Raw genomic sequence first — 16,611 nt, 5'->3', positions numbered from 1 at the left:
TTGCCCTCCTTATACTGTAGTGACATTTCTACTCTACGAATCATCTGTAGCTTTAAACGACATTCAATGTAGGGCATCATTCATGAAACCAGTTAGAACACAAACAGGCAGTTAACACAGATAATTATGGTGTTCAGTGTAAGTGAGAATGTCGTAATCTACACTTGCTATTGATAAAGTGCCAATCACTTCAGTATTTAGTCATCTAGAGAGCCCTAAAGCAAGGATAAGATAGATAATGCTCCCTCAGCATGTTGACAAGATTGCCAATATTAGTAAAAACCAACAACTTTACAGCTACTGGTTAGCGCAGTCAAGCTACACAGATTTTGGTGGGAATGTTGCACAGTAATGGAGATCAGTCATTTATCAGGGATGAAAGCATCAGAAACAAGTCATACAATGTGTTTTGTTACCTGATCGAGAATCCTGCCCATTCTGTCAAACAGAATTTTCAAGAAATGTCCTTCAAAAAACGATGCTTCTAAATTGCACTTTTCCAAAGATTTGGGAGACCCCGGCCATTCCCATCGTAAGCAGATTGCACAATAATCCCGGAACTAGGAAGAAAGAGTCAGCAATACGTACTCAAACAATTGAAGAGGGAAAAAAGCAAGAAGCTACAAACTTCTGTGGAAACCATTTCCTTTTAATAATCTACATTACTTGAGAGTATGAATGGCAGCTATCTGAGAACTCCGATTCTCAGAATATTCCCATTTTGAAAACATCCATGACAAAAATTATCAGCCTTCATTCAGGCACTTTATTTTCCTCTTGATGTGTGCAACATTATGGGGGACTTACACAGGCACACAGAGGGGAGAATGGAGACCTAAACTAGCCACTTGCTTGAGACACAAATTGGGCAGTCACAGTAACTTACCCACACTGGGTGTGATTCGCCTAACCTAAACCATCAGTAACTCCACTGAAGTCAATGGAGTTAAACTGGTACCAGGGAGGGAAGAATCAGACCCAGGAATTCTTCTTCAGTGCACACAGCATAGGTACTTGTGCATCTTCCACTGGTCTTCCAAGCACAGATGCACGGAGACAGAGCAGCTGTTTGTGTGTAACTGCACCAATATGGAGGGTTATGTTTTTGTGGGTGGAATAATTTGAGACCATGCATATCATTGAGAATATGAGGCAGAAACCAATCCTACTTTCAAATGGCTCCCAGAATCCTCCTTTCCCCAAGGCAAGAAAGAAATAAGAGAAGACAGTATGCCCTTTCCTGCATCCAAAATTAGAACATTATAAGAATTTTAGGCAACTGTTCCTGCTATTTTTTCCTTCACATTTTCCTCTTTTCAGGAAATGCTGTGGCTAAAACCATAAAGGAAGCATAGAAAGCAAGGCTTTCTATTTGAATGTGCGCTTATCAAAATTCAGAGTAGGAAATCCTTAGAGTACCACCGCATGTATTTTTGTTCCAGTTACTCTACCCCCACCCCCCATTTACCCTGTATGCCCAATTTTGTTCCATTACAGGAGAGTCACAGGACTTCATGAGGAAGGCTGCAAACGAATACTGATTGTCCTCTGACCAAGGAGACTTTAGATCATGTTTTTAGAAATAAAATCTATGTTTGTTATTTCAAAATATGCAACATTAAAGCTTTCCCTTTCCACCAATATTCTCAACGTCATACCTGCATGCCTTAGGCTGCACATTACTCTCACTGAACCGTTATTTTAAAGCACTGGGTTGTTTAACTCTTCTGCAGCATTTTAACATCCACTAAGTTCTATCAAAGATCTTTCCAGGCAGTTCTCTACTGGAGAAGAATGCAGATAAATGCAAAGGCAATTTATGAACGACTCTGTAGTGCAGGTTTGTTACAGGAATATTAATACATTTAAAGTCATCTATAATTCCCATTAGAGCTGTGTAAGGGGGATTCAGAACTCAATTAAAAATCTCTGAAGGTAAATTCCTGATTAGTCCAAGGCAATTGAATTTTCACCTTTCCCATTACTAGCTTATCTTCAGATATTTTTTAGTAGAACTGTACATGTCCCCAAATAATTTGTAAATTCTCACAAGCAATTTAAAACCCAGAGCATTGGCTAATGAAGGGGGAAAAAAGAAGAAACTAGAAAGAAAAAGACTATAGTTGTGTGACATACTTGTCTGTGGGCATCTCTGAGATAGGTATCATAACCTGTGCCCTCTACATGGTATGATGATTTGGCTTCTTCAGGTACTAGACAGAGAAAGCTAAAAAGGAACAAAAATACATTAATAAATAAATCTAGTCCTACAATGGCAGGACAGTATTTCTTCATTATCAATACATTAGAGGTAGATACAATAATGACCCATCTCTTCCAGTTGACAAAGGGGGTTACCCGTAACATTGTGTGAGGAAGAAGGGCAATGAAACGTACTGAAGCATGTCTATCAATGTAACTACTGTCTGTGCTAATGAATTGGGTGCATAAGAGTTTGCATATCTCGCACTGAATGTGAAGAAGCCAATAGAGGGCTAGTGACTTCTGAAAGCAGGGAGGCAAAAGTGAAGGGGAGAATCATAACCAATTCCAAGCATTTGCTAAAGATCAGACTACATCCATCTCAAAGCAGAGTTAGATGGAAAGTCTATTGGCAAATGAATCAAATAAAAGAAGGGATTTCATATGAAAAGTTATTGCTAATATTTTTTAGTTAATAAATCATTAGTTTGTCAGTTTGCTGTGATGAAAGAAGAGTTAAGAATTTACATGATTATTTGTAATAACGTGTTCCTGTTGCTGACATTTATTGTTATACAAAAACTACTACCTTGGTGGTCACAGAATTATCATGAATGTAGCACAAACAGGAAATGGTGGCTCTCACTACCCAGTTTCTGGACAGTTAGAGGAAAATGTGGCTTACAGATCTTAGAGTAGCAGCCGTGTTAGTCTGTATCCGCAAAAAGAACAGGAGTACTTGTGGCACCTTAGAGACTAACAAATTTATTAGAGCATAAGCTTTCGTGGGCTACAGCCCACTTCTTCGGATGCATATAGAGTGGAACATATATTGAGGAGATATATATACACACATACAGAGAGCATGAACAGGTGGGAGTTGTCTTACCAACTCTGAGAGGCCAATTAAGTAAGAGAAAAAAACTTTTGAAGTGATAATCAAGATAGCTCAGAACAGTTTGATAAGAAGTGTGAGAATACTTACAAGGGGAGATAGATTCAATGTTTGTAATGGCTCAGCCATTCCCAGTCTTTATTCAATCCTGAGTTGATTGTGTCTAGTTTGCATATCAATTCCAGCTCAGCAGTCTCTCGTTGGAGTCTGTTTTTGAAGTTTTTCTGTTGTAAGATAGCCACCCGCAGGTCTGTCATTGAATGGCCAGACAGGTTAAAGTGTTCTCCCACTGGTTTTTGAGTATTACGATTCCTGATGTCAGATTTGTGTCCATTAATTCTTTTGCGTAGAGACTGTCCGGTTTGGCCAATGTACATGACATCAGGAATCATAATACTCAAAAACCAGTGGGAGAACACTTTAACCTGTCTGGCCATTCAATGACAGACCTGCGGGTGGCTATCTTACAACAGAAAAACTTCAAAAACAGACTCCAACGAGAGACTGCTGAGCTGGAATTGATATGCAAACTAGACACAATCAACTCAGGATTGAATAAGGACTGGGAATGGCTGAGCCATTACAAACATTGAATCTATCTCCCCTTGTAAGTATTCTCACACTTCTTATCAAACTGTCTGTACTGAGCTATCTTGATTATCACTTCAAAAAAATTTTTCTCTTACTTAATTGGCCTCTCAGAGTTGGTAAGACAACTCCCACCTGTTCATGCTCTCTGTATGTGTGTATATATATCTCCTCAATATATGTTTCACTCTATATGCATCCGAAGAAGTGGGCTGTAGCCCACAAAGCTTATGCTCTAATAAATTTGTTAGTCTCTAAGGTGCCACAAGTACTCCTGTTCTTCTTACAGATCTTGTATCCAATGTTCAGCTTTCCCTACATGCATGGAACTACCACTGCCACCAATGGGAGTTCTGTATACCGAGGGAGAGAGGAATACCGGAGTCTGAAATCTGCCATGTGGACCTTATTATGTATGAAAAAAAAGTTCACTCTTCCATCGAAGCACTGCAAATACCTCGAACATTTCCATTCCACTGATGGAAATAAAAATGGGCAGTTTAGCAGATTGTTTTTTGTCTGTGCTCCAAACCATGTCCACCATAAGCTGGATGCAACAGTATATGGGGGAAAAAAGCAAGTATTCAATTCCATATCCACTGGCCTCAGTCTGTTTCTTGCCTCTCACATGACTGATTATTTTTGGGTACGTAGGTAGGTCAGCACCAAAATACCAGTGCTGCCTCGCTAACATGTATTAACTGACCAAATACCATCTAACTCCAATTTTCATCTTAATGGCTGAAAAAATTACAATCGCTAAATAGTTTAGATCAGAGAGTCTGTCCTCTTGGACACGTTGCTGTCCAGTGTGCACAGCCAAATGTTACAGGGGACAGAGGTGTGACATAGTCCCCAGTGAGCAATGGGTTAACTATAGCTCAGCTTCTCCCTCCCCTTCCCTCAGGGAAGGACTATGGTCAAGCCCTGTCAGAGAGGTTGCTTGAGAGATGATTTAGTTGGGGATTGGTCCCGCTTTGAGCAGGGGATTGGACTAGATGACCTCCTGAGTCCAACCCTAATATTCTATGATTCTATGAAGCCAAACAGAATGAATATCAATGAGAAGGGATAGCTTTACATCCAGATTCATAGATTCCAAGGCCAGAAGGGACCATTGTGATAATTTAGTTTGGCCTCCTGTATAACACAGGCCGTAGATCTTCCCCAAAGTAATTTCTTTTAAACTACTGCATATCTTTTTAAAAATGCAATTTTGATTTAAAAATTGGCAGTCACGAAGAATCCACCACCAACCTCGGTAAATTATTGCAATGGTTAATAATCCTTATTGTAATACATTTACATCTTATTTCCAGTCTGAATTTGTTTAGCTTCAACTTCCAGCCATCGGATCTTGTTATTCCTTTGTTTACTAGGCTGAAGAGCCAATTATTAAATAAAGTCAAGTCACCCCGTAACCTTTTCTTTGTTAAGCGACATAGATAGAGATCCTTAAATCTATCACTATAAGGCATGATTTCTAATCCTTTAATCATTCTTGCAGCTCTTCTCTGAACCCTCTCCAGAGACCAAAGACCTAGGATGGACCTCAGGCTGGAAAGATTTTCTGTTCTCTTTTGGTTGATGTTGAACTATTTTCTTTTCTTTCTATAAACACTAACCGTTACGGAATAGCCTACTGAATGAAACAGTTTATTTCTGGTGCATCATTCCTCCAAGTTACACAGAACATCAGCACTATGCTAACTACATCCCTGATTTAAATTACACACACAAAACAGCTTTTTAAAATTATTTTTTCAACTCACCTATTTACAATTTTATGAACTTCAGTCTTCCCATCGTTTTTTGGATGTTCTGGGCTGATGGGAGGAGAAGCACTTAGCCACTCTTGATTCGACAATGTGTTATCCGGAGAAAGATCAGCAAACAACGGATCTTCTTCCAGGTCTCTGTAAGTTTACATTAGACAGAGACACAAGATAATTCACAGAATGTTATGGAGGCAGGAAGCCTTCTGAATCAAAGGCACATTCTCTATTTTTCTTCTCTGACCAGCCAGCACACATTCTAGACTATCACAATTTACATACCACTTCACTGAATTATTATTATGCAATATCAACATTTATAAATTGATGACTAACTTAAAAAAAGAGAGAGAGGCATAGTCTAGTGGTATGAGTTGGAGCCAGGAATTTCTGGTTCTGACTCTGACACTGAATACCTCTGCATATCAAATCACTTAGTCCCAGATCCTCAAAAGGTATTTAGTTCTAATTTCCATTGATTTCAATGAAAGTTAGGAGCCTAAATACCTTTGAGGATCTGGGTCTTAATCTCTTTGACCCGATTTCCTGCCCCCTCGTCCCACCTGTAAAAAGAGGCTAATGCTTATATACCAAGCACAAAAGGGTGTTTGTAAGGATTACATATGAAACACTATGAAGTTTAAAGATACTGTGGCCCTGATTCAGCAAGATACTTAAGCATATGACTAACCTTAAGTATGTTAGCAACCCCACTGAAGTCAATGGAATTGACTATGTGCTTAAAGTTAAGCCTATGCAAATAGCTAAATCAGAACCTGTGCGTGTTATTATGTAAGAAAGACACTTTTGCTGTTCATCTATCACTGTTCTAATCACATACATAAGCTGTTCATGGAGTAAACTGTGCAACAACTAATCTTTACAATGCTGTTAACACCGAGGGCAAATGATGAAAACTAAACGTCATCCGGGTTCAATTTTATTTCAACTAGATAAAGAAAGAAAAACTGGTCTTAAAGCTTTTTTTTATTTATTTATTTTAAATAAAAAGTGAAAGGTGTACCCAGCCATCGTGAAGTCCCTCATCTATACAATAAAAACACTTACACTGCTCCTGCTATCTGTCCATTCTCTACCACATCTTTATCTTCCTGACAGGGTGGTTTATATTCTGTGTAGTTTCTTTCTTCTAAATTTCTTAGAACCAAGTTGTAAAGAATGTGCTCATTGGGTTTTTGTAAAAGATGCTCAAACATTCTTAAAGTCATTATGCTGATCTGCAACATAAAAAAAACAATAAAGGATTCAAATAAATGTAAGCAGTGTTTCCTTAAACCACTGTTCTTAGCTTACTAAGAGTAGCTGTGTTAATGCATGATGGGAGATTGTTCATATTAGTCTTTAATATTACAGCCAAATATCCATCAAGACTGGATCATCATCATATTGGGTGATCTATTAATGTAGATGAAGAGACCACACAAGAGTCAGAAAGAATATACACATTTATCCATGACAAACTTTATCTTTTATAAAGCATCAGATAGACACAGCCCTGTAAAAGGGGAGAACTGTGTCAAACTAACAGTAACCCTTCCCAAAGAACTTACAATCTAAGGCTTTAATTCTACAACCAGACCAACATGGGAAGGCCCCTGCACCTGTGTAGACCCAAATATAGGATCAAGGCCTAAAAACACTAGTGCATACAATACAGAACTGACAGAGAGTGCCATGGGGATTTTATGGCTGGAATGATAGGCTGAAAATTTCAAACCAGCATGCCTGAAGTTAGACACCTAAATAAAAGTGGCCTGATTTTCAGCAATACTGTGCACCTGTACCTCCCACTGACTTCAGTAGGATCTGAGTGGTGTTCAGTATGTCTGATATTCAGTTCATTCATTTAGATGCCTAAATACAAATTTAAGCACCTAACTTTTGGTGCCCTGATTTGTAAGCATTGGCTGCTGCATTTAAGTAGGTAGGTGAAATAGACATATAAAGGCACAAATTCTTAGCTCAGGCAGGTTTGGGAGGACTTTCTGAAGCAGAGGGCAGGGGCTTGGAGTATTTAAATTGAGAGACTGCTCTAAGCATAAGGGGTGGTGTAAAACAGAAAGCACAAAGCCAGGACTTTAACAAACACAAGCATTTGTGATGTGTGGCACTATTCTGAAAAGGCTGACTCATCAAGCTGTTCCAAGAGGGAGCCTCGCTGCAGTCAAGTGATTTCAAAATGGCTCTGCATGGAACAGCTTAAGGATCAGGGCGTAAAAAGAACGACAGCACCTTCTTAGTCAGCACATCTGCACTGTGTATAGTCTCGGTCCTATCTGCTGACTTTAGTGACAAGAATACATTTTTACTCCTTTTTATCTGACCACATTCCAGAACCAGCACAACTAAGGGAGAGAGGGGATGATGCATCATCAGTAGAACTATAAACTCAACTCCCCATGCAGGGCCAGAATCTATCCTCAGTAACACGTATACAAGCAACCCCAAATGGACATACACAGGTACAAATGATGGCAGAATATGGCTCAGAGAATCTGATGTGCTAGTCAGAGACAACACCGAGTTTCACCTCCCAAGGGAAGTTCTGTAGGGCTGGCAATTAGAATCCTCCCACCCACCATCTTTTTACCTGTAAAACTCAGCTAGAAGTGCCTGACACACAATAAACATGGGACCTCACAATGCCATTTTTGCAGTCACTTTTCACAGCAGAACAGCATTTTAGACACACTGACATGACGATTTCTCACCTCATCAGAAATATGATCACAGTGCTCGATTAACCTGTGTCGCAATGGATGTCTGTTGATGTCTGTCAGGGTTTCTGGCTCTCTGTGTCCTCCAAGTATAAAGCCAACCATTTCTTGCAGCAACACATCTGAAGTGACTTGACGGACAATACGATGCAACAGTGCAGTTGATGTAAGGATCCCAATCTCTGAACTGAACAAGAAGTTTAATGTTAGAAAGCTACTGGATTCCAACTGAAAATATCAACTTGACTTGTTTTCTATCCCGCTGTTCCACATGCGAAGAGACCACTCACGTTTGCATCAGCTGGGGTTCCATGACACCAACAAAAAATCGTTCCCGTACAGATCTTGCCATAGCAACAGCAGTAGTCTAAAACACAGGCCACAAAATGTTATCCTTACAAACTCAAGAGATGTGGAACAATATATTTGCCAAACTAGTTTTGGATTACTCATATTTATGCCAGCAAACATTTCAAACCTTTTGTGCTTCTTTAATGAGTTGATCACAGTAGTCAAACCAGGAGAGAAATGAAATCAAGGCTCTTTTCCCTGGAAAAGCAGATGCATCTTCTTTGTGGCTATATGAATCCAAACTGGAGGACACAAGAGAAAATATATATATTTAGTTTAGATTCCTTTAAAGAACACTGGTCCCAATACTACTCCCACTGAATTCAATGGCAACATTCTCCATCTGCTTTAATGGGAGCAGGAGTGCATTTAGAGAGAAAAGAAGGAATATTAATAGTTTTCCTGCTGGTCTTCCACAAATCCTGCAGTGCTACCATTACCAGTCTATTGATTTCAATGGCATGCTAAAGTATACTCGGTATGGCCAGCAGAAGAATTCTGCATGGATGGACCTAGAATGTTTTAACAGGTTTTTAAATCAGAAGGGTCACCTAATCTCACCTGCCACGTAACAGAGGCCATAGAAATTGACCTAGTCATTCCTGAGGTAGAGGGATTATTCTTCCCTACTACATAAGTGAACACTACCAAGCCCACTCCATAGTTTGGGGCTGAACTAGAGCATATCTTTTTGAAAAACAGTCAATCTCAATCTGAAGTCTCCAAGGGATGATGGATTCACCACATCTCTCGGTACGCTGTTCTAACAGTGGACTACCCTATTAAAAAATCGCATCTTATTTTCAATTTGATTTTTAGTTACTTCTATTTCCAGCCACTGGATCTTATATCACCTTTGGCTGCTAAAGAACTTTTTCAAATCAGATATATCATCCCTGTGTAGAAACTTACAGACCATGATCAAGTACTGAGGCCAAGACAGAGTACGGTGGGGCAGGGTGCAGGGAAGTGAATTCCAAAGTATTTTTAGAGTCTAACATACAAGTAGTTAGGACAACAGGCTTACTATCTTTTGCCCCATGTTGATGAGTTATACAATAATTGTATTTGCCCTCTTGACTTTTACTATCAAAATGTTACAACAGTCCTTCATCAAACAGATACTTCCTGCTTCTCTTGGATCCGTGTGCTCACTGTACACACCAAAAAGTCTGTATACTAATTTCCTATGTCCTTGACATTCAAACAGGAAAATAATCCAAGGCCTGATTCTGCAGTTATACCACAGACAGATCTCTAATCTAATTCAATGGGAGAGCTGCTCTCAAATGATTGACTGTGCATGGACTGGCAGCTGAATCTGCCCATAACTCAATAATCAGTGCAATGTATGTCTCAGGTCTTAAGAGTACTACTATATTGTATCTGGATTCTGTTAATGAAACTGCTTGCATGGTGTCTTATCTAATGGCAGAAATTTAGTTTCAGTATGTGGTACAAAGTTATCTAAAATATTAAAAAGAGAAACAATATTCTTACCCCCAGTTAATTGCCTCAACCGATTCAATATCTAATGGATCCACGGATGGAGGCAGGGCTTTGTAGAGTGTGGTGAGCCTGTCCGTCAGCAATTCACATAAGCAAGTGCTCTGAGTCAAGCACTTGGCTGCTGCTGGCTCTGGCAAACTTACTAAGAGCATGAGGCCTTCACATGCCTTTACTGCTACTCGACCATCCTGTCAAATAGACATGGAAGAGTTAAATAAATCAGGAATGATGTTCACTTGAAATCAAACACCAGAAACCAAAGGCTCTTCAAAACAGAATCAAAAAGGGACTGAATGGATTTCTTGATGTTCCGTGTTCAGAAATTAGAACAGTTATTTCTACTAAATTTGTTTTAGAATCTTTCTTTTGAAAAGGGTTATTGACATGGTAAGCATAACACTCAAGTTTATATAACCAGTGCTAAGGAGTATACACTGGCTTGGACCTAATCAAATGTAAAACATCACTTTACAACTATGGGGTATGTAAAGTTTTCTGCTCTCGACACTATTACAGTAAACACGGCCTTACTTATCCAGTTCCCCTTGAAGTTAATTCTAAATGATCCCTTTGAATTCAGCGGGACTTGAATCAGACCCATAGTGGTTGTTTTGACAAGAAATCAAGTTCACAGACAGAATCAGGTCTACTGAAGCTTTTACAAAAAGTGTGTTTGGTTTATTACTTTGATTTAATTGATGCTATATAAACTAGCCCTTTCTTCCATGTTACATATTCCTTTGTGATATAATTAACCCACTCAACTTGCTTTGGAAGCATACAACATCCTTAAACTTTTTGATCCCAATGAATATCAGATTGCGGTCAATTCACTTTCTAGAATTTTTTTGTTTTGTTTTCACCTGGAAATTTGCACAAGAAATGGTCTACCAAAAAAGCTACCTGATTTCTTAAGAATTAAATTTTTATATATAGAAATATATATATATATAGAAATATATATATATATATATATAGAAATATATATGTTGTTAATGACTCCCTTCCAGCAACATCCGAAACACTTTACTCATTTTACCACATTGAGTAGAATTGAAAATGACTCACTGGGCTTTTTGTGAGATTTAGCAAAGAATTCACTAAATTATAGTCTTGGTTTAGACGAACAGCTGAGGCCTCAGGTGATGAAGTGACATTTAGTTCATCTAGACTCGTGGATAGATCATCTTCCTTCTCTATGTGCTCCGCTCCAGCAGCATTAGATATTTCTTCAGGTTGAATGGACTGTCCTGTGTCTGTCATCAACGAATCTTGGCCTTTTAGCATGTCTTCTGTGATTACACTTGCTGATCCTTTGGAAGCCAATACTTTTAACTTGTTCTGAAAAGCATCACATTAGGACAGGAGATTATACTGATCAAAATGCTGTTTGACCTAAAGCGGAAATTTACTAAAATAAAGGTTTATGTAACACACACATCAAGTACAGTAGAACCTCAGAGTTACGAACACCTCGGGAATGGAGCCTGTTCATAATTCTGAAATGTTCATAACTGAACAAAACTTTACGATTGTTCTTTCAAAAGTTTACAGCTTTGAAACTTTACTGTTCAGAAGAAAATGCTGCTTTGAACCATCTTAATTTAAATGAAACAAGCACAGGAACAGTTTCCTTACCTCGTCAAATCTTTTTTTTTTAATCTTTCCCTTTATTGTTTTAGTACTTTACATTTAACTTAGTGCTGTACTTTATTTGGGTTTTTTTCTTTTTGTCTCTGCTGCTGCCTGATTGCATACTTCCAGTTCCAAATGAGTTGTGTGGTTGAGCAATCAGTTTGTAACTCTGGGGTTCGTAACTCTGAGGTTCTACTGTAGCTCTTTACAAGGTTGGATGTATTAATCGTGTACTATAGTATGGGTGCAGAACCATCTTAATATTTAAATTTAACACATTTTGTACTTTATCAAAATTGTCCCAAACTCTATACCAATCCGTTCTAAGGCTGCTTCTGTGCTAGTTTGTCCAAGACAAATGAAAAGAGATGGCCTTGTTCTTTATATCAAACAACTGAAATGGATACTATTTGATTTGTCCAATCTCTAATATGAATTTCATATTTACTTTATGCAGGTACCTTTTGACACTAGCACATGGCTTTTTAGGTCAAGACCTCAATACATTTTATTTCTGTGACTATGGAAACACCATTTCCGAATCCAATCATAAAATGAAATTGATTCTTCACTTCTAGAGATTTTGCCTTCAAAGTGAAAAAAAGCCTCTCTAAGACTTGTGAGCTACTCTCAAGTGATGTATTTTTTCTGTTTGTATTTTTTAAAAAAAATCTAGTACATTTCATAGAGGGGAAGGAGTGGGTGCCAAGTTATCACTGGACACCTAGTACTCATACAAAACTTTCTTGAGAGTTGTAGGACATAGAATCATCATAGAATCATCGAATATCAGGGTTGGAAGGGACCTCAGGAGGTCATCTAGTCCAACCCCCTGCTCAGAGCAGGACCAATCCCCAACTAAAGCATCCCAGCCAGGACTTTGTCAAGCCTGATCTTAAAAACCTCTAAGGAAGGAGATTCCACCACCTCCCTAGGTAACCCATTCCAGTGCTTCACCACCCTCCCAGTGAAAAAGCTTTTCCTAATATCCAACCTAAACCTCCCCCACTGCAACTTGAGACCATTACTCCTTGTTCTGTCATCCGGTACCACTGAGAACAGTCTAGATTCATCCTCTTTGGAACCCCCTTTCAGGTAGTTGAAAGCAGCTATCAAATCCCCCTCATTCTCTTCTGCAGACTAAATAATCTCAGTTCCCTCAGCCTCTCCTCATAAGTCATGTGCTCCAGCCCCCTAATCATTTTTGTTGCCCTCCGCTGGACTCTTTCCAATTTTTCCACATCCTTCTTGTAGTGTGGGGCCCAAAACTGGACACAGTACTCCAGATGAGGCCTCACCAATGTCGAATAGAGGGGAATGATCATGTCCCTCGATCTGCTGGCAGTGCTCCTACTTATGCAGCCCAAAATGCTGTTAGCCTTCTTGGCAACAAGGGCACACTGTTGACTCATATCCAGCTTCTCGTCCACTGTAAGCCCTAGGTCCTTTTCTGCAGAACTGCTGCCTAGCCACTCGGTCCCTAGTCTGTAGCAGTGCATGGGATTCGTCCATCCTAAGTGCAGGACTCTGCACTTTTCCTTGTTGAACCTCATCAGATTTCTTTTGGCCCAATCCTCTAATTTGTCTAGGTCCCTCTGTATCCTATTCCTACCCTTCAGCGTATCTACCATTCCTCCAACATCTGCTTTGTTACCTTGAAAGAATGTGACCAAGACTTCTTTCTATAAATCTGTTTTGTGCAAATAAAAGATATATTTACATTAGTGTTCTACAAGACCGAGTGAGAGATTGGTTGTGGGGTAAGGATTCTCTGTTTTTCTGGCACAGACATAGATGAGTAAATGTTGTATTAGACTCCTACACTAGACTTCATCTTAAGACCAATTTTTCAAGTGGTCACAATATAAGACTATAAATCCTATGACATCTATGATAAGGCCACAGTTATTTCAAATACTGCACAAACATTCAACATTTAAAAGAGTCACCAGTTGGGTTACCAGCTTTTAGTACATACAAACCAGGAGGGAATAAATACACGACAGTCAGACAGCAAACTACAATAATTCTCTGAACACTTGCCTAGCTGATGTGCATTCTTTGTGGAGACACTGTTCTGCATTGCTACTGTGCACTAATATACTGAAGTCCTAGGGGAGGTAACCCAGGGAACACAATTTATAGTCTACTCCATGGTACAACAGAAGTATGATTTTTGGGTATGTTGGAAAGATTATGGTTTCAAAGAACACAAAATTGCCTTTTCTACAGGTAGGTCTTTTTTTCTACACTGCGAAAGGCCTAAGGATGCAAAGCAATCACTATGTTACTGTTCATTATCCTTAAAACTAAAATTACTGAACCTCCTAGAGTCTATTTCTTGTTGTCTATAAATGGGAAGTGCCTGTATCAAGAACAATAACCCCTGTATGAGAAGGCTTGAATTCCACAGGTGAACCCTTAGAGTGATGTGCTAGGTTCAAACTCAGTTATTTCTGATAGGTGCAGGTAATGTCAGCCTCTGTACATCAGAACACATGTATTCAGAGTTTCTGTGTATATTTAAGTTTGCATGTGTCTAGTCATGCAATTCTGCAGTCTAGCTGCTTACCTGCCTCCTGCAAGAGTGCAGGACAGGATCCTGAATCACATAATACAAAAGGTTACATAAAATACATATTCAATGCTTTCTAGCAAAGCTCTCCTCTGAGTGACCATCTGATCAAAAAACCCAATAGAGAGTAGGCAATATAAAAATACATTGGTATATTTTCATGACATAGATAAACACTGGGGGGTCAAATGTTGCTGAGAGTGGTGCAACTTCACCTTATCATTAAGTGACTTCACAGCTTGTTAGGTTGCAGTAACCAAAGGGATAGGGAATACTGAAAATATAACGACACTCAGTTAATTGAAAGCAGCCAGTGCAGCACCAATCTGCTCCCACCATTTCCCAGGAAGTTTTTGTCTGTAATATACCAGTTTTGAAATGTACTTGTAAACATACCTCAAGAAAGAAGTTGACCAGGTATGGATCCTGTTTCAGCTTTGCACATACTATGCAGAGAAACTGAATTTCTTCATTTTCTGTTGGTGCTGTTAGAACTTCACCACAAAGTCTGATTAATTTCTGTGGGTGGGGAAAAAAAAAGAAAAGTAATTAAAAGTGGACAATTAAAAGTGGAAGAAACCCAATAGCCTATTGGTAGGCACTCTAGGCTGAATTCTCTTTTCAAAGCGGTTCTCTGATGACATAAGATACACTGACTTCAACAGAGTTACGCCAGATTTACACCGGTGTAAACAAGATATGATTATTTACTAGTTGCACTGCAGTAACACTCAGAGGTCCCAATCGGTAATTTGTTATTGCACAGGGGGATCAAAAACAAAACAAAAAACCCCAAACAGAAACCCCACACAAGAGAGAAACCATTACATTTGACATCCAAAAAGCCTGTCATACATAAATAAATGTTTATTTAAAACTTGAACCGTACCTGCACTGGTTTATATACATTTATATGTGGGAGAAGAGGTTGTCGTATTCTTCCTAGAAGTTTGGTATAGAAAGCCAAAACTTGCTGTTTCATTCCTGGAGGACACTAGACCACAACAGAAATATAACAAAGATTAAATAAACAACATACAAACTGATCAGCCAAAACATCTGAGATTAAATTGAAATAAGATTAACATCCTTTTGAACAGCTTTATCATAAACAAACAGATCAATTTAAATAGTTGATCCAAAACAACTGAAAATATTAGGTCTTGCTAACTATACTTTTTTTTTTTTTTTTTTTTAATAAAAAACCCACTCTCTTTAAATTTATTAATTGAATGCATGCTTTAAATTGTATTTATTTTCATAAAACTTGATACTTTTAACATCCCAGAGCATATGCCTAGCCAACTCAGTTAGATAACAGAACACAGAGAGTGGGTTGTGGGAAAGTTTATGCCACTACAGAAGCCCAACTTCATAATCAACAACTTAGGTACAGCTCTACCGCAAGTAAAACTATCACACTTAACACCCCACTAAGGGTTTGTCTACATTAGAGGGGTTCTTTTAAATTTGAGTTAACTGACTGCCAGTTAACTTGAACTACCTAGCACTCTTGTACATGCTAATCTGGACACTCCACAAATGTTTGTAATCTACCCAAGGGCTCAGCCTAAAGTAAATCACTACTATTTGAGGTGTATTCAGAGTAGCATGTCCAAACATGTTAACTTTAGTTAGTTAACGGACAATCAATTAGCTTGAGTTAAAAAAGTCTAGTGGAGACATACGGTGATGGTAGAATAATGTAACAAGCCTAAGGGTATGTCTATATAGCAGCTGGGAGGTGTGATTTGCAGCTTGGGTTTAGACATATATGCACTAGCTTTACTCAAGCTAGCGCCTAAAAACAGCAGTGTGGCCCCGGAGCTTAGATTAGCCGCCCCAGTACGTACACAGGAGGTCAGGTGGGTATTCAGATGGCTACTCTGAGCTGCCCTGGCCACACTGTTATTTGTAGGTGCTAGCTCAAACAGAGCTAGCATGTGTATGTCTACCTAAGCTGGGAATTACTCCTCCCAGCTGCTGTGTAGACATACCCGTAATCAGAACAAAGTGAGAGTATTCCCTAACTGCAGTTAACTGCAACACCCTGCACACATTGAACCACGTATTTATTTCAGGTGTACTGAATCACAGAATTGTAGGGGCTGGAAGAGACCTCAGAAGGTCAACTAGTCCACACATGGTAAAGCACGAATGGTAATTCACAAATGGTAAAGTATAAATGACATGCTGTCCAAGAATCACTTGTGCAGACATATTATTGTAAATGTAATGACTTCTCTTGACTCTTAGAAGCACTTCGCCAGTTTTGCATTTCACACAGCTCAAATGCATCATGTTTTCCTCACAGAATTTGTAGTTGTATCAAACCAACTATAT

The 16,611-nt window shown here is 38.9% G+C and overlaps 1 protein-coding gene across 1 annotated transcript in view; it reads right to left on the bottom strand.

Annotated features, from left to right (window-relative positions):
• The window catches only part of FHIP2A (FHF complex subunit HOOK interacting protein 2A), a 35,349-nt gene that overhangs the window by 12,577 nt on the left and 6,161 nt on the right, over window positions 1-16,611 (bottom strand). Inside the window, exons 4-14 of the mRNA XM_065407813.1 lie at window positions 15,158-15,262; window positions 14,665-14,787; window positions 11,127-11,399; window positions 10,050-10,246; window positions 8,677-8,791; window positions 8,489-8,565; window positions 8,193-8,385; window positions 6,529-6,698; window positions 5,458-5,601; window positions 2,137-2,227; window positions 417-560 (exon numbers count right to left, since the gene is read on the bottom strand). Coding sequence (XP_065263885.1) covers window positions 417-560; window positions 2,137-2,227; window positions 5,458-5,601; window positions 6,529-6,698; window positions 8,193-8,385; window positions 8,489-8,565; window positions 8,677-8,791; window positions 10,050-10,246; window positions 11,127-11,399; window positions 14,665-14,787; window positions 15,158-15,262 — 1,632 coding nt within the window. The remainder of the gene's footprint in view (window positions 1-416; window positions 561-2,136; window positions 2,228-5,457; window positions 5,602-6,528; window positions 6,699-8,192; window positions 8,386-8,488; window positions 8,566-8,676; window positions 8,792-10,049; window positions 10,247-11,126; window positions 11,400-14,664; window positions 14,788-15,157; window positions 15,263-16,611) is intronic.

Source organism: Emys orbicularis, chromosome 7 (genome assembly GCF_028017835.1).
Source record: "Emys orbicularis isolate rEmyOrb1 chromosome 7, rEmyOrb1.hap1, whole genome shotgun sequence".
Taxonomy (NCBI): Eukaryota; Metazoa; Chordata; order Testudines; family Emydidae; genus Emys; species Emys orbicularis.
The sequence above is the reverse complement of the archived record's forward strand: the minus strand, read 5'-3'. Positions and strand labels throughout refer to the sequence as shown.